This window comes from Pinus tabuliformis, chromosome 8 (genome assembly GCF_031772625.1).
Source record: "Pinus tabuliformis cultivar Carrire ecotype Pingquan chromosome 8, CPIR1, whole genome shotgun sequence".
NCBI lineage: Eukaryota > Viridiplantae > Streptophyta > Pinopsida > Pinales > Pinaceae > Pinus > Pinus tabuliformis.
This window is the reverse complement of record NC_142294.1, coordinates 1,018,113,786-1,018,130,063: the sequence shown is the minus strand read 5'-3', so window position 1 is coordinate 1,018,130,063 and position 16,278 is coordinate 1,018,113,786. Positions and strand designations below refer to the sequence as shown.

Below are 16,278 nucleotides of genomic sequence, written 5' to 3'. Positions count from 1 at the left end.
TGGTTTCCCACTGGGCAAGTTGAGGCCACCTATTAACTGTATGTGGTTTCAGTTTTGTTTATATATAAATAGAAAATAAGGATCTACCTAAGCTTTACCAAAAAATACACGTCGTTCCACCATCAAATTTTTTCTTTTTTTATGGGTCTTTTTAAAAAATATTGAAAAATTACCCTGCAAGCACAAAAAAAAAAAAAAATCGTATCAACATACACACTTTTCATTTTTTGAGTTGTTTTGCATGTTTTTTTAGTGTTTTTTAGCTAGAGTTCTCGTTTTGAAGTTGTAGTGCTCGTTTGATTGGTAGTTTTGTTTTTGGTAATTTAAAATGTTGATTAACGCATGATTAACGCATAAATAATGATGAGCAATAAGGGAAATATATTTATCTACATCTTGATCTTATCCGTTTTGTATGCAATACATTCTTAAATTATGGTGACCAATAATTGATGGCAAATATGTTATTTATGTGACTATGAGCTATTTTCAAGGATTTTAATTTTAGATGGTTATCTTATGAAACTTTAAAATGAAAAATCACTATACAAATATCTAAAAATCTTGTCATAAATTTTGCAATTGCATTAAAAAATTATTGCAGAAAAAAGTCAAGCAAAACTTTGTAGCAATCAATTTGCAATTTGCAATTTAATTGATATTTGTTTAGTGTTGACTTATGCATTACCTAATGTTAAACTTTATACCTAATGTTAAACTTTATACATAAATAATGTACTTTTTAATTATAATTTAAAAAATTAGCATGTGAAGATTTGATTGGACAAAAATGTTGATGTCTTATTTCAACCTTTTAAACGCCATCTACCGTAGTCTCAATGATAAACTCTGTTAACTTTGAACAAGTGTGCATGACTAGCAAAGATGAAATGTCATTTGTACATGATTCTGGACGCATCAATCCTAATCTCATGATTTGAGGTCGAATCTAAGACAACCATTGTGCTAAGTAAAATTCAATGGTTTGTGCTAGTTGTTGATATATGATGTTAGAGAAATTCTAACGTCTAAAATGATCCTCCTAAGGAGTTTTATAAAATAATAATAGAAATAATAAAGTAGGATTCAATTACATCATCAAATTTTAGATGAAAGAACAAAAAAAAAACAATTATTTTTCAATTCATATTTTCAACATATCTCCATACAGTTTTACTCAAATTTTGAGTTAAAATTTCATTCCTCGCCCAAGGAGTACCATGTTGCATACTTTTGATTGATCCTATTACACGGAAAATGAAAAATACATGAACAAAACATGATTGCAATCACATTTTTCATGTATTTCTCATTTTTCATATATCACGGTCCATCAAAAATATGAAACATGGATACACAAAAGAAACATGATTGCAATCACATTTTTCATGTATTTCTCATTTTTCATCTATCACGGTCCATCAAAAGTATGAAACATGGATACTCAGATTAAAGTTTAATTTTTCATCATAAGAGTGTGCTCATGCTCTAAATTTGAGTGAAACCGTAGAGAAATAAGTTGAAAATATGAATTAAAAAAATAGTTTTTTATATTTTTATTTTTTACTCCAAAAAATGGTGAATGATGCCCCATCATTGACATCATCAATTTGAGTCCTATTGGTTCATATAAAGTTCATTTTAGTCGTACATTTTTGTTTCTTGAGCCATTTTTACCTCCTCCTCTAATGGATAAGTGTGCAAATCAATGATATGAGAAGAGAAATGAGCAAGGAATGGTCATCGTTAACTTGCCCAAGCACTAATAGTATGGGTTTCTGGAAACACGAGTGGGAGAGGCACAACAGTTGCTTTGAGTTTGTTCTCGCCCAACATCATTATTCTATAACCGCCTTGCACCTCAAAGATAAGGTTGATCCTTTCGGCGCGTTGGACAAAGCAGGAATTTGTACAGCCAACGAGGAATACAGTTTGAGTAGCATCCGTGATTTTGTACAAGAGGCCACATGATACTAAATAAGAATCGACTATAGCACAGACAAACCCAAAAACAAACAAGCAATTGTATCAAATGTATTTGTGTGTGGATTCATCTGCTTCTAATTTTATTTCATGCCCCCCTAGATTGCCATCAAGAAAGTGTTCTTCACAACTCTTGTTTCATTCTTTTTAGCATCAAATGTACACGCATTTGCACAGAGCCTCGAAGATAGGGTTGATCCTTTCAACGCGTTGGACAAAGCAAGAATTTGTACAGACAACGAAGAATACAGTTTGAGTAGCATCCATGATGTTGTACAAGAAGCCACATGATACTCAACAAACAAGAATTGACTATAGCACACACAAACCCAAAAACAAGCAATTGTATCAAATGTATTTGTGTGGATTCATCTACTTCTAATTTTATTTCACACCCTAGATTGCCATCGAGAAAGTGTTCTTCACAACTATTGTTTCCTTCTTTTTAGCATCAAATGTGCACGCATTTGCAAAGAACAATGTAATGCTTGATACTTTTGTGCATTCTCTGTGATGCTTGATACTTTCAAGCATTCTCTTGTAGATTTAATAAAAAAATATTTGTTATGCAATTGTCTTTTTCTTTACAATTTATATTAACTCTTAAATTATTTTCCAACAAGATCCTGACAAATAGGAAATTACTATGGATGTGCCAATCCATTTTCAATCATATTGCAAATTTTGAAATGTTTGGGAAATTTGATATGTAATAATAAAGTTAGAATAGTTGATTTAATTAATTATGTTTGTGTTCATTAGACGTTTTTGATTATCCATCTACCTATTATTGATTACTGGGCTAATTCTAAACGGGAGTCGACTATAAATATAATTGGTTATTTTATCAATTATTTTTTCAACTTTATGAATAATTCTTGTAGCTATGTATATAAATCAAGGATTTCTAAATATGTTAGTTTTTATTTTCACTCTTCAAATTATATATTTTTAGATTTACAAATGACATATAAGTATTTTTTATTGTTATTATCAATTTATAATACTTAATTATAATCAACCTATTAATTAATTTATAATATTGAATAATAATAATAATCATTTATATAGATAAATTTTATAATAAATTGGGGTTGATAAAATTATATATTTTTCGTATAATTTTTTAATCATAACCTCAATTTACAATATTTAATAATAAATATAATTTATAAAAAAAAAAAAAAATTATAACATTTAAAATAATAATATTTTATGTGAATAAAAATTAATATTTATGGGATGGTTATTTTTGCTTGTTAATCTGAATAGAAGGTTGAGGAGGTCGGAGGATGCGCGCTGCTAGGGTTTGCAGACGGCGCAGCAGACGCGGCTGACAAGGGCCTATCGCAGTCGAGAGGTTGAGGGAAACTGAAGTGGACGGAGCGGGGAGTAGAATCTCTCAATACCCACATCTCAGGCAAAGAGGTTTCAGCAGCAAAGTCAGGGGAAATAATTTGAGGCAAGCACTAAGGGGGAAATGGAAAACCCAAAGGGGAGGGGAGAGATCCCCTCCTTCAAAAATGTGGTAGCAAGAGAGACCAGTGCAAGTGGAATGCAGCATAATCAGAAGGGAAGCTCTGCCCCAATGATGGGTAACCTATGGCAGAAAAGGATGGGAGGAAAATGCCTACCTAGGGCACAAAAACAACCAAGATACGTCATTCCCTGCAACAAACTTGAGGAATACAACTGCTATATGAAGGACCATGCCCTGATATGTAAATTCATAGGCTACTGGCCATCAGAGAAAGAGTTGTACAGATGGATTGATCAAAAGTGGAGACCAAGATGCCATATAGATCTGAAATTGGGAGCAAAAGGGTTTTTCACAGCTATCTTCATGAATCTGGAAGACAAGAATAGGATCTTCGAAGAAGGCCCATATTTCATGAACAATGCAGGCCTGTTCATGAAATACTGGGAAGAAAGATACAACCCAGAAAAGGAAAAAATGCTAGACGCCCCAATCTGGGTTAGACTATTTGGGCTGCCAGACGAATTCTGGGACCCTGAAATCTTAGAAGGAATCGGGAACTCAATCGGGAGTTTTGTTAAAATTGCGGAAAATACGAAACGAGACAAGTATACTTCATACGCAAGGATTTGTGTCTACATGAATTTGGCAGAACCCCTCCCAGAAAATATTGAGCTGGAATATCATAATGAAGTCTGGCAACAACCAATAGACTATGAACATATACTGTTTAGATGCCGCAGGTGTCATGAATATGGCCATCTATACCGGCAGTGCCCGCTGAATAAGGAGGAGAAATCAAAAAGAAATCAAGAGGAAGATCAGAAAATTCCAGGAAAAAGTGGAGGAAACAGACAAGGGTTTTCAACAAGTCACAAGGAGAAGGACGCTGAGCAAGGAGGGACCAAAATATCACTCACAAGAGAAACCCAGCCAAACAACAAGTCAAAACAAGTTTCAAGTGCTTCAGAGCGATAACGAAGACTATGAGGTGAATCTCGAGGACGACGAGGACCCTGGAAACACACCAATGGAAATTGTAAGTGAGGATAAAGGAAAAGGTGCAAACTTAAGAAAAATCATTGAAGCTCACACGGATGGATTAGTCACCCGGTTTCCCCATGTGGGCGGGTCTGCAAGATTTTTGATATGATGTAATGTTTTATTTTCTATCCAGTAATAGAAAGAGTACCACCTCAACTTACAAAAAAAAAAAAAAATTATGAATTACATCATTTGCTTGTACAATCCCAAAAGGATCTTAAAAGCCTCAAAATTAAAAAATAAAGCAAAACAATCAATTACGGTTTCAGAATTTCAAATTTATAATATTTAAAAACAATAATATTCTATGTAGTAACAGCAATTCATATTTATAAATTATAATCTTTACTTGACACACACAATCCAGCAATAATCTTAAAAAACCTCAAAATAAGGAAAATGGCTAAACAATCAATTATGGTTTTATTAGAAGAAGATATGTTGCGCCAGCAGCTATTGAAGATCTAGCGCGTTTCAACCATCATCTTCGAAGTGAATTGTTTAAACCACAACATCTTCAAAGAGAATTGAATGAATTGCTAGCAAAAGCTTAACAACCAGAAATGATACACTTTTTTAATAAGGAGCAATCTGCTGCTGCTTTCGATTTGAGGAGGTTATCTTCAAGTTCGTGGGATCAGCAGATTGATGCGGCAAAAAGTTTGAATAGAATTTCCAGAAGTTCTCGCAATCACTCGGAAATATCCATACATTTTGGAACAACCAACCCTTCCAAAAGGAAGGAAGGAAGGTTGGATGAGAAAACATATCCACACATTTTGGAACAACCAACCCCCTTCAGATGCTTATTAACATCAGAGGATTTACTTACAATAAGAAAAATAAAAATATAATAATAAGCAGAAGGGAAAAAATGATAACTAGGACCCCCTCCATAAATTAAAAACAAAATAATAATAAGCATAAAGAAAAGAAAAAAAATGATAACTACAGCAACTGAATCAAGCTATTATAACCAACATCTTCCAACCAATATCCTAACTTATTGCTGTGTAATTGTAACCAACAACTTCTAACCAATATTCTAACTTATAGCTGTATATATGTCCAAGAGAGTAAGTGGTAAGTACAACCTTCCTCACTCTCGTATAATAATAATTAACTTCTTCCAACCAACCGATCCTCAAGTTATAAACTTGGCAATAACAACACTCACTCTGGCAAAATGGTAATAGCACTCCGGCAAAATTATGACTGAACTTATAGCTATCTCCCATCTATTCCCAATATTGATCCTTGAAACATAACATCGAAAAGCTTCTTAAAAATCAATGAAACAGCAAAGAAAACTGATTTAATTATTTATTACTACATTGCTCTACTATGATCCGATCCGCAACAAACAAATGATCCTGAGCCTAACAAAATGATCGACATATTTACATAATAATTTGATCTTTGAACTCTTTTTCCGTAAATACTCTTTCTTCTAATAAACTTAGTTATATGTCCATCATCCAAATAAAGAACTAACTGTTTGATGTTCGTTCCGTTCTCCTTAATATCCATCCGTAGGAATCGTCCGAGATCTCAAACGGAACATCATCATCATTTAATATAATAATGAATGTAGGCATTAGTCAGACACAACCTCTTCTACCCATTCGAGAAAGAAAACACAACTCCATTAATCTTCTCCGGACCTCTGGGTCAAGAACCATCAAAATAATAAATAACAAATTGTTTATTTTGCATATACACATCCGCCATTCAAATTTTAACAATCTCTTAATTAAAAGTCAAATCGTTCTCTTTCTCAGGTATACCATTTCTACTCCTACCCAAATAAGAACCATGGCAAAAGCAATATCTACCCTGAAAATAAACCTGCAAGCAAAATCAGTCTGTCGAAGGATAAATATAGGTGGCAACCTCTACCATTAGTTAGAAAAATATGTTTTCACAACTCAGTGGCCATGACAATCAAATGAGTCGGTTTTTATAGACCTAGCAATTATGGAGACTTTTGGATAGAATATGAAAATTGATCATTTCTGGATATGATTTTAAATGGGCTCGTCGGATTATTAAATTTCTATTTTTGATTGTGCGATACATTTCTGAAATAGCAGTTAAAACTTTTGAATTGATGACTGGTTAAATACTGCGGTTCTGTTTGGACATTCAATGCCAGGAAAAGCTTTTCATAGGGTTCTTGATGAACACATCTTTATGAAAAGGAACGTAGTAGAGTTGGTCATTAATTAAATAAAATGGCTTTCAAAAGGGTAAGCCCCGCAAGATTTGCTTGTTGACAAAGGAAAAAAATGATGTTCAGAAGTGCAAATGGATTTATGGCTAAAAGATTTTACCAAGTCTCTCAATATTTGTGGCTATTTATGGCTAACTAGCGATTTATCAGGAGAACTAGCAGAATTTATGCTAAAAAAAAACCATGAACAAAAATAACTAAGACCAACTTTGCATTTGAACTAGCTGAAATGTAGTAAAAACAACTAGGACAGATTCTACATTTGCATTACACACTTGTTCAAAAATTCATCCAGAGGCACAAGCGCAGAAGCGAGATATGCCTAACATAGCATAGATGGAATAGTAACACCAGTCCGAGCATTTAAACAATACAACAAAATGCTTAAAAGAGATGTATGTGAAGTCAAATCCCGAACCACTACCCTTGCTGAGTGGTGAAGCACATGCGCAGGCGTAGTGTGGGCGCCCCCCATCCAGAGAGACGGTGGGAAAACACACACACTAGAGCGCATGATCTACGGACGATTTTCCTCCGCTTTACCACAGAGCAAGGAATTTGACAAAGCATCACCTATGGTGCGTTCTTGACTTCCCCGTAGCTTCTTCTACACTACACTTGTAAAACTTAACTGCAGCAGAGAAAACTACAGAAAGCAACCACCAAACAAACATACATACATATATATATATGCATATCATTTTTTATTCTACTACCCTTGGGGGAGCAAGTACCGGATAGAATGTTTTTGATGTTGTTTCTCTGCATGCCGCCCCCTACACCCCTACTCTGATAATTACACTGCGATTCAGACATCTGCACAGTGCAATGCAGATTTGATCTGCTGCACTGTATTGCATATGAGATTATTGATTGTTGTAACAGAATCTAAACCCAGCTTGGCTGTTGGTAAATGGCTGACAAGGACCTGAAAGGCCACAGTGAGTAATGAACCTCCTCCTGTGAGCGGACTATCCAATCCACTGCTGTTGCTGCTGTTGCTGCTGCTGTTCGCCCCTTCGAGGAGTGAACTAGTAGAAGATCTAGTTTGAGCGTCTGGAAGAATGGCAAATCCAGAGGGAAGAAGGGCTATGTATGAAGGATCCTCCCCGCTCATAGCGATATTGATTGCTGGGACGTCCACGGGTGCGTACACTATAACAGACCCAGATGCATCTGTGCAACTCTCCTGCAGTATTAGCTCTACATTTTGGCTTGTACTGCATGCCTGAAAATACTTGTAAAATTTCAGATCCAATTGAACAAAATAATAATATCCACATATAGACATGAAACAATACCATGTAAATCTAACTCATGCTCACATTTACGCGAAGAAGAGAAATACAATTTCCCGGGTGCGACCCATTTGCAATATGAGCCACTTCTTGTACCAAGTTTCCACTGGATAACACGTCCCACTGCATCAAATCAGACCAAGAAAACCGCAAAATTGTCAACACATTACTAGAAGAGAGAATTATATCGAAATGAGAAATGTAGCACAATAGATATAATTAACCTCACCTCCGATCTCATTCGCTCATCCCTCAGAAATTCAAAAAGTCGGTGTGGAGGAACAGGAAGCCAAAGTGAAGTGGCCCCACTGACGACCACTCCGCTGGGCAACCCTGGTTCAGTGTTCTTCCGGGTTGTGATTCGAACACTGTCATCGCTCGGGAGAGTTGTCCATGTATGGTTAGCTGATGAGCTGATGTTTGCAAAGAAACCGTTTGTCATCCTCTGAGCTAGCTTCATCACACTTCTCCGTCCCTCTGGAGATGGTATCACTGCATCCACTGTACAATTTTATTGGCTATTCTAGTCAACTTAAACACGAACAAAACTAATGCCTTTCAAAAGCACTAATAAACAGACCTCCAAGTTCCCGAGCTGAGATGCTTGAAGCCATGAGACTGGCTAAACGCTCACACTGCCTCGTCAGATTAGCTAGCCAGCGCTGTGCACCAAACGCCATTCCACTGTTGACGAGCTGCTTATATATCCTGTGAACTGTTTTATCTTCAATCTCTGCGTGTTCTACCCATGTAACCTGCGTGTTCAATTCATTACAAAAACCTACACTGAGCTCCTACGAAAAGAATATAAAAGTACTAATTTTGATTTCGATTGTTCAAATTAGAAACATGCCTTTGCATAACCATTTGGCATATCCTGTATTAAACAACCCGATGGACGTTTTCGGTATCGCAGGAGAAATTGAGAAGTGTCAAGTAAAGTATCCACAGATAGATCTACAACCACCCAAAACCCTTCCATGCGCTTCTGACAATAACGAAGAAAATAGACTTCTCTGGTGGAAACCAGAGGAGAAAGAGCCTGCAGCTCAGCATACATCTGCAACAAAACAAATCAGATAGTTTAACTTCATCAATACACAATCCCCCGAGACAAGAGAGATATATAGATGATGCCATACCAGCTGTAGGGAACCGTTCCTGTGACATGGAAGACCTGGTGAGAAAACTTGGACAGTCTTTCCTTTTGCCACTATAGACGGAAACATTTCCATCCACTTGTTCTGCAACAAATATAATCCAATGCATATGTTTAAATATATATATATATATATATATTTGCATGGCAGTGTCATCAAATACACGAGGACAGAAGAGACCAGGATTCAAGTGTAAATACCACATCCATGAAAGCCTCAACCAGTGCCACACCATTCATGATTACCACAGAGCTGTCCCTGGTAGCTTCTGTCCTGAGGTTGAGATTGTTGTGCTTGAAGCCCATTGCCCATGGAAACGATCTGCCATACTCGTCCAAGTTCAAAATCTCTTTCATGCTGCCCGCATTAACATCCTTCAACCAGAGAGGCTCATCAATCTGTGCCATCCGGATCAACTCTTCCACACCGTTCATTGCAAGTTCCAGAGCCAAGGGTTTATCTAAATCCGTCAAGGTTACACAATTAATTATAGGCCCGTCAGCCAGCGGACCTGAAATAAAATCGACCGAGGGCGGTGCAGGGTGTGACTGTTTCCCACCGAAGCTGCCCATTGCGAGTTCGAGAGAGGACATGGGCATAGGTGGTGTTGCTATGGGTGCCAAATGCGGCATTGATCTTCCTATATATTTTGTGGCAATGCCAGACACTCGATCAAGCTACAATAACAAAATCATCGGCAGTGATTAATTGATTGATAACAATCAAGAAAGCATGGGGCATGGGGCATATCCTATTAGTATCAATCAACAATTAAAACAGAATACCTCCTCCTTTAAGCGCGTATTCTCGATACGAAAATGGTGTTCGTCGAATCCAGGCATCTCTCCCAGCGATGTAGACCCTCCGCAGTTTGGACAAGCACCATTTTTAATTGCTTCTCGGAGTGCTAGGTTCTCGTTCCGCAGATTTTCATTCTCTGCACGGAGAATGGCATTGTCTGAGCGATCCTGTTGAGCCTGCACCCACAGCAAAGTCGCATCGGATTGTTGTAGGATCTAACAAAAATAGCGATGTGGAAGGAGGATCTAAAACGAAATGAAAGTGCAATACTAGTCATTACCTTCATCTGAGTACGCCGGTTTTGAAACCAGAATTTCACCTGCCGCGGCTTAAGGCCCAATTCAATGCTGAGCCGCTGTCTTTGTTTGTCATCAGGATGTGGACACTCCTTAAACAACCTTTACCAAACAAAAACAGAAGACAAGGAGAGGTCCATGTTAGGCAACCCCATCCATAGAGAAATAAAACCCAAAAAAAGCCATAGCTCTAGTGCATCTCACGCTTCCATCTCCTGAATTTGACGAGCAGTGTGTCTGTGGTAACGTTTCCTCCGCGTCTGCTGCTGCTCGTGATCATGATCGTGATCGTGATCGTGATCGTGATCTTGATCTTGATCTTGATCGGCGGCATCTTGGTCCTCTCCGGAGCCCCCTTCCATATGACCACTGCCAGACTTACTATCATGATCCTCCTTGTTCTTTAACTGCCCACCCTCTTCAGGCTGCTTCACTTCACGGATCCCGTTGGGCTGCATTACATTCTCCAAAATCTCAGCCTCCGCCACCAGATATTCTAGGGGGTGAGCCATATACCCGCAATTAAAATGCAAAAAACCAAGCAATCCCACCCGCAATTAAAATACAAAAAAATAAGCAATCCCTACATTTTTCTAGACAAATATTAAACTCTGGCATATACATGCAACCCTGCTTTTAATAAAAAAAAATATTAGTGTTTTTGTGAAACTCACCGGTGCAAGAGACAAGCCATCGGAGGAAGAATAAACGCTTTGGGTTTGCAAATGTAAACTGGTAGGCAGCTGGGGAAGCAGCCTTTGAGCAACAAATAGACTGGACGGCGACATAAAAGGCTCCATGTTTCCTCCCATGTTATTTACCACCAGAACATCACAATCTCCACCATACATCGTATGCATCTATGAATTTTCCTGCAACACCTCCTACTACCACTCGAAACCCTCTCCTATCCTCTCCTCTCCTCTCCTTGACACTGATTCAAGTACTCAACAGGAACCCTCCCTATCTCATCTCCACTGATCTTCCCCGAGAAGTAATAATTATGTAAAAGAAAAATAGACAAAGGAAGAGCCTGGGAAAGGGGTTAAGCTATGCCTCTTGACTCTTGACCTGTGAGTTGAATAAAACCTAGAGCAAGAATAGAAAAGAGAAAGAGGGAGAATGAAGGCCTCCGATGGCGCTCCTTTCTCACTCTGTCTCTCTCTTTCTGTTCCGCTGGAGAAGAAGAAAGCGGTTTTCAGTGCGGGTGTGATAACTCCCACTCCGACTCCCTTTCCTTTTTGCCTCTCACTCGCCTCGGTTGAGTCGTGTAAGTGTGTATAATAGCTATACCTAACCAAATGGGACAAATGGTTCCTTTTAATGGAGGACGGCCCCCCTCCCCGCGCAGACAGTGTGGAGAGATGAAAGGACAAAGTAGTAGCTAGATTCTTCTTCTTATCAACAGCAAAGACAATTGACAATTGACAGTGTGAAAACGAAATTGACAATGATGATGCGCAAAAGCTATGACATCAGCAGCACAGCTTTCGTTGTCCTGTCTCGACACGTTAAAAATCTGGAGTCCGGAGGTCTGTGGAGCGAGAGAGCAGAGCAGCATTGAACCTGGTTGAATTTGCATCCACACTCCCACCAACACCACCAAAGTCATTGAAAGAGGCAACACGCTCAAATAACCTCCTCCTTGTAAATGCTGCGCACTGCACTGCACTGCACTGCAGGGCAGGTAATGAATGACGACTCCTTAAAAGCTTAGCCTACGTGTCATATTTTCGTCTTCGGATACTCCTTTTTCCGCCCAATTTCACCTAATCACGTACGCAGTTAAATGACCTCTATTTACTGCCTGCTCTCCCTTGCCAGAAACGAAACGGGGCACGGATCCACAGCACTTAATGCGCCGCTTTACTCAACCACGCTTCTAACTCTGCTTGGGAGCCGAGTCCCAGAGTTGCCATTATCCCAATCCGCGTCCCCCGCTGTAATCCCAATTATCCATGTTCCCCACTATAATCCAAGTCAACGCCACGACGTCCCTGTAATTGCCAAATCAAATGTAAAATACACAATTGAGTGTGCCCTCTTGAAGGCAAATAGGGACCGATACTGCCTCCTCCCTTGTACGTTGCTTGAATTAATTTTAATATAGATGGATAGATATGATAATTAATTGATTCAGACATCTCCACTGATCCCCTCTATGTCTGCATTTATTATATCACTGTGTATATTTATCACATCCTATCTATCCATGGCCCTTCGGAAAATACACACACATGGAATCTAGAACATCTCATTCATATGTGGGGCTAATGAAGTGAAACCATGAGATACCCCAAACACTTCCTATATAGGCTAACTACGATGAGTAGGTTCATTAATTCTTTTATTTCTCCAATTAGTTATTTATTTATTGAAATTTTATATTAATTATTTATTTATTTATATTAAAATATATATATATATATATTATTCATTTATTGATAGTTTATTTATTATATTTGTGGTATATGAATTTCATATTTATTTAACACAAAATAAAAAATTAGTTTTCATAAATAAAATAAAAATTAAAAAAAAAATATTTTTTATATAAGTGGGCAAATTTATCATAATTGCAAATCAGGAGTGAAGACAACTATTACAACTATTTCTAGTTGCTAATCACTAAGGCAGGTTTACTCATCACCCTTAATCAAGGAAAATCGCGCCATTTGGAATAACCCATTGTGATATGTAAGGAGGCAGACTTTCACTCTTGTCAGATGACTGACCCATTGTGGTCCCTAAGGAGGCAAAGTTTCACTCTTGTCAAATGGTTGACTCATCACCGTTAATCAAGGAACCCGTTGTGGTGAGTAAGGAGGCAAACTTTCACTCCTATCAGATGCCTTGGAATAACCAGTTGTGGTCAGTAAGTAGGCAGACTTTCACTCCTGTTAGATGCCTCTGGGTCTTGGACTGTTAACAACTTTCCTTAAACTCGAAAAAGAAGACTAAATCCTATAAGCAATTTTAAGACATACATCATGGCCAAAAATAAAAAAGTCTTATACATCAATTTGAGATTCATTTAAATAATATATATAATTTAAATTATTATCATATTTATTTTTATAATTTGATTAGTTATTATTATATATTTATTTCTTACATTTAATTGGTTAAAAAGTAATAATTCTTCATATTATTATTATAAAAAAATAAAAATAACTCATTATTAAATTTATAATTTTTATAAAAAATTATGGTGAAAATATTTTAATTTTTAAGATTGAAATTAATTATATAATATTTTATAATTTTTGTTGTTAAAAACAAAATCATGTCCCTATACTCCTACTTTAATGAGAACTTTCTTAAATCCATTTGATATGATTCACCATTATGTTATCAAGCAAGATTTAAATGTCATACTCATGAGCTAGCCCTTCCATCATTATCATTGACCAATTTGATGTTTATAAGCTCTTCCATTATGAAACTATAAAATATATTTAATATTGAACTTGACTCTTAATGGTGCCCTTGACAAGGGACCATTTAGTGGTAAACCTAATTCTCTCTTCATCTCTTATTTGCATATGAGGGTTTTGTTGACATGCATGTATTCTACTTCATGAAAATGGGTTACAATGAAAAATTTTATTTTAATATAGCTATGTAAGAAGTAATGTACTAATTAGTTGGCAAGAATTTTAGGAGATAGATATATTTTTGGTATTTTTTTATTTTATTTATTTTAATTTTTTAGGAAGAAAAATCACAAATTATTATATTATAAAATAAGATATTAGAGAAATTTTGAGGTCTAAAATGGCTTTCTAAATAATATTATAAAATAATAGTGGAAATAATAAAGTAAGATTATATTACCTCATCAATTTTTGGAGGAAAAAAATAAAAAACTATTTTTTCAACTTGTATTTTCAATTTCTACCTATGATTTTATCAATTTTCAAGTGGGAACACTCATTGGATGCAGTTAATTTTGCATAAGGAGTACCCATGTTGCATTTGATGGACCATACTACATGAAAAATTTGAAATACATGAAAAATGTGAAGGTCCATCGAAAGTATGTAACATGGGTACTCCTTGGACGCAAAATTAAATTATGCATCCAACAGGTTCTCCCACTCAAAATTTGAGTAAAATTGTAGGGAGATAAGTTGAAAATACGAATTGAAAAACATTTTTTTTTTTTTTTTTTACTCCAAAAATGGTGAATCATCCGTCATGGTTGACATCATCATATTGAATCCTATTGGTTCTTATAAAGTTGAATTTTGTTTTATGTTTTTGTTTTGAGACCCATTTTTTGCCTCAAAATTTCTCTAATGAAAATCAATATATTGTTCAATGTTCAAAGAAAAACATCATCATTTTCTAGATCAAACTAACATGTGACATTCTATAGGGCTTATATTCTACGAGACATATACTTCAATTGTTACTAAAACTAACTCTAAACCATAGCTTGCATCCAAAATGTCTGTAAAAAGAGGCATATACAAAAGGTTCATATAGGCAAAAAAAAACAGTGTTTGTTATATAAACTACATCAATCCATAAAAAACAAGATACATCAAATACAAAAACACGATACGACCATCACACAACAGGAAAGACTCTTCTTGTTGGAACACGTCATGATTATAGATGTTCAATAGAATATTGCCAGGCAACAAAACGAGGCCTTTTTTTTGATAGGGCATCCACAATAGTGTTACATTCCCAGAAAAGATGTTCAAAGGAAATATGCAAGGGGGTGGCAAGGGACGTTCTACCACAGATTCAGTCAATGACAACCTGAGACTCTCCAAATATATGTATCAATTCAATATTGAGTCTTTTAGCACAATATAGAAGCCCCCATAGGGCAATCACCTCAGCCCTGGTGTTTGAACCATAACCACAATTCCAATAAAAATGGTACTAAAGTACCTGTGAGACCTCTATTTGAACACCACAACCACATCGCCCCTCCTTAGATAGCTCTATCAAAGTAACCAACTGGAAACAGAGTGTTTTGAAATGCGACCAAAACTCTGTTTGGTTTATCCTTATAGCACTTCCAAACATATTCACCATACAGAGCGCAAATCCATTCACAAATACAGTGAATGTCAAAAAGAATTTCCTTAAAGATCATTGCATCTCTACCTCTCCATATGCCCCAAAAAACAATGAAAATGAGCGATTGATGTTCTCTACAATCAAACATCCACCATTTGAAGCACGCCTCCAAAGATGTGAAGGATCATCCAACATTTGTTTTTTATTTTGCAAAACTCGGATCCATATGTTAAAGACGAAGAGGCACTGCATGAAAAGTTAGAGAACGTTTTCTAAAGCACCCCAACATAAGTAACACTTATGAGGGCCAACAGCCAACAAATCCTTGCTTGCACAAATTTTCCCATGGGAGGATCTTGTTATCTTGTTTTCCTAAACAAGCCATTTAGGAATTTTGATCTTTAATGGCATATTCCATTTCCATACAACCCTGAATCAGCATGTATCTTCTTGTGCCTATAGGGAGTGTGTAACGTGAGTGTACCCGTGAGAGACCACCAATTTCCCCTTTGGGAGGACACCCTTCCAACATAGTTTATCCTCGTCATCATTAAAAGCTATCCCCGCCATGTTTAGCTTTGATATGTAAAGATCCACCACCGCAACATCTTTCCAAATAAGATATATATCTGCATCAAATCGTATCCTTCTCGAATCTGTAAGATAATAAAAAAATCCGTTGTCATACTTCAAAAAATAGTAAATAAATTCTCAAATCGTATCCTTCTCGAATCTGTAAGATAATAAAAAAATCCCTTGTCATATAAAATTTTTGTAACTTCAAAAAATAATAAATAATTTCCCAACATACTTTAGATGATTCAATACCAACTAACGCACCTTTGAGCCTGAACCAATCTCCCAAGCCATATTTTCGACTTCATGAAGCTATTCCAAATTTCTAACCATTCCATATGGAGAAAACACCCGACCAACCTACCTAAGT

At 36.5% G+C, this 16,278-nt stretch overlaps 1 protein-coding gene across 2 annotated transcripts; it reads right to left on the bottom strand.

Moving 5' to 3' along the window:
• Window positions 1-6,967: 6,967 nt before the first annotated feature.
• LOC149238849 (homeobox-leucine zipper protein HDG2-like) lies at window positions 6,968-11,620 on the bottom strand. 2 transcript variants are annotated; one of them, XM_089373195.1, is made up of 11 exons: window positions 10,967-11,620; window positions 10,497-10,744; window positions 10,277-10,394; window positions 9,981-10,172; window positions 9,396-9,872; window positions 9,178-9,279; window positions 8,889-9,095; window positions 8,616-8,790; window positions 8,265-8,536; window positions 8,063-8,158; window positions 6,968-7,965 (listed from the first exon to the last, which is right to left on the bottom strand). In XM_089373195.1, exons 1-11 carry the CDS (start codon window positions 11,150-11,152, stop codon window positions 7,546-7,548), a joined length of 2,493 nt encoding a protein of 830 aa, XP_089229321.1. In that variant the 5' UTR covers window positions 11,153-11,620; the 3' UTR covers window positions 6,968-7,545. The 2 variants fall into 2 exon arrangements, with proteins under 2 accessions (XP_089229321.1, XP_089229322.1); XM_089373196.1 differs by having other exon boundaries at window positions 8,265-8,527; window positions 10,967-11,614.
• Window positions 11,621-16,278: the final 4,658 nt, after the last annotated feature.

Bases quoted from the DNA above. Each gene is read 5' to 3' on its own strand.
- LOC149238849 (XM_089373195.1), bottom strand. From the start codon at position 11,152: ATGCATACGATGTATGGTGGAGATTGTGATGTTCTGGTGGTAAATAAC. The intron at 9,873-9,980 runs GTATTCTGTTTT...TTGTTATTGTAG, and splicing joins ATACGCGCTTAAAGGAGGAG to CTTGATCGAGTGTCTGGCAT. The intron at 8,159-8,264 runs GTGAGGTTAATT...GATTTGATGCAG, and splicing joins ATGAGCGAATGAGATCGGAG to TGGGACGTGTTATCCAGTGG.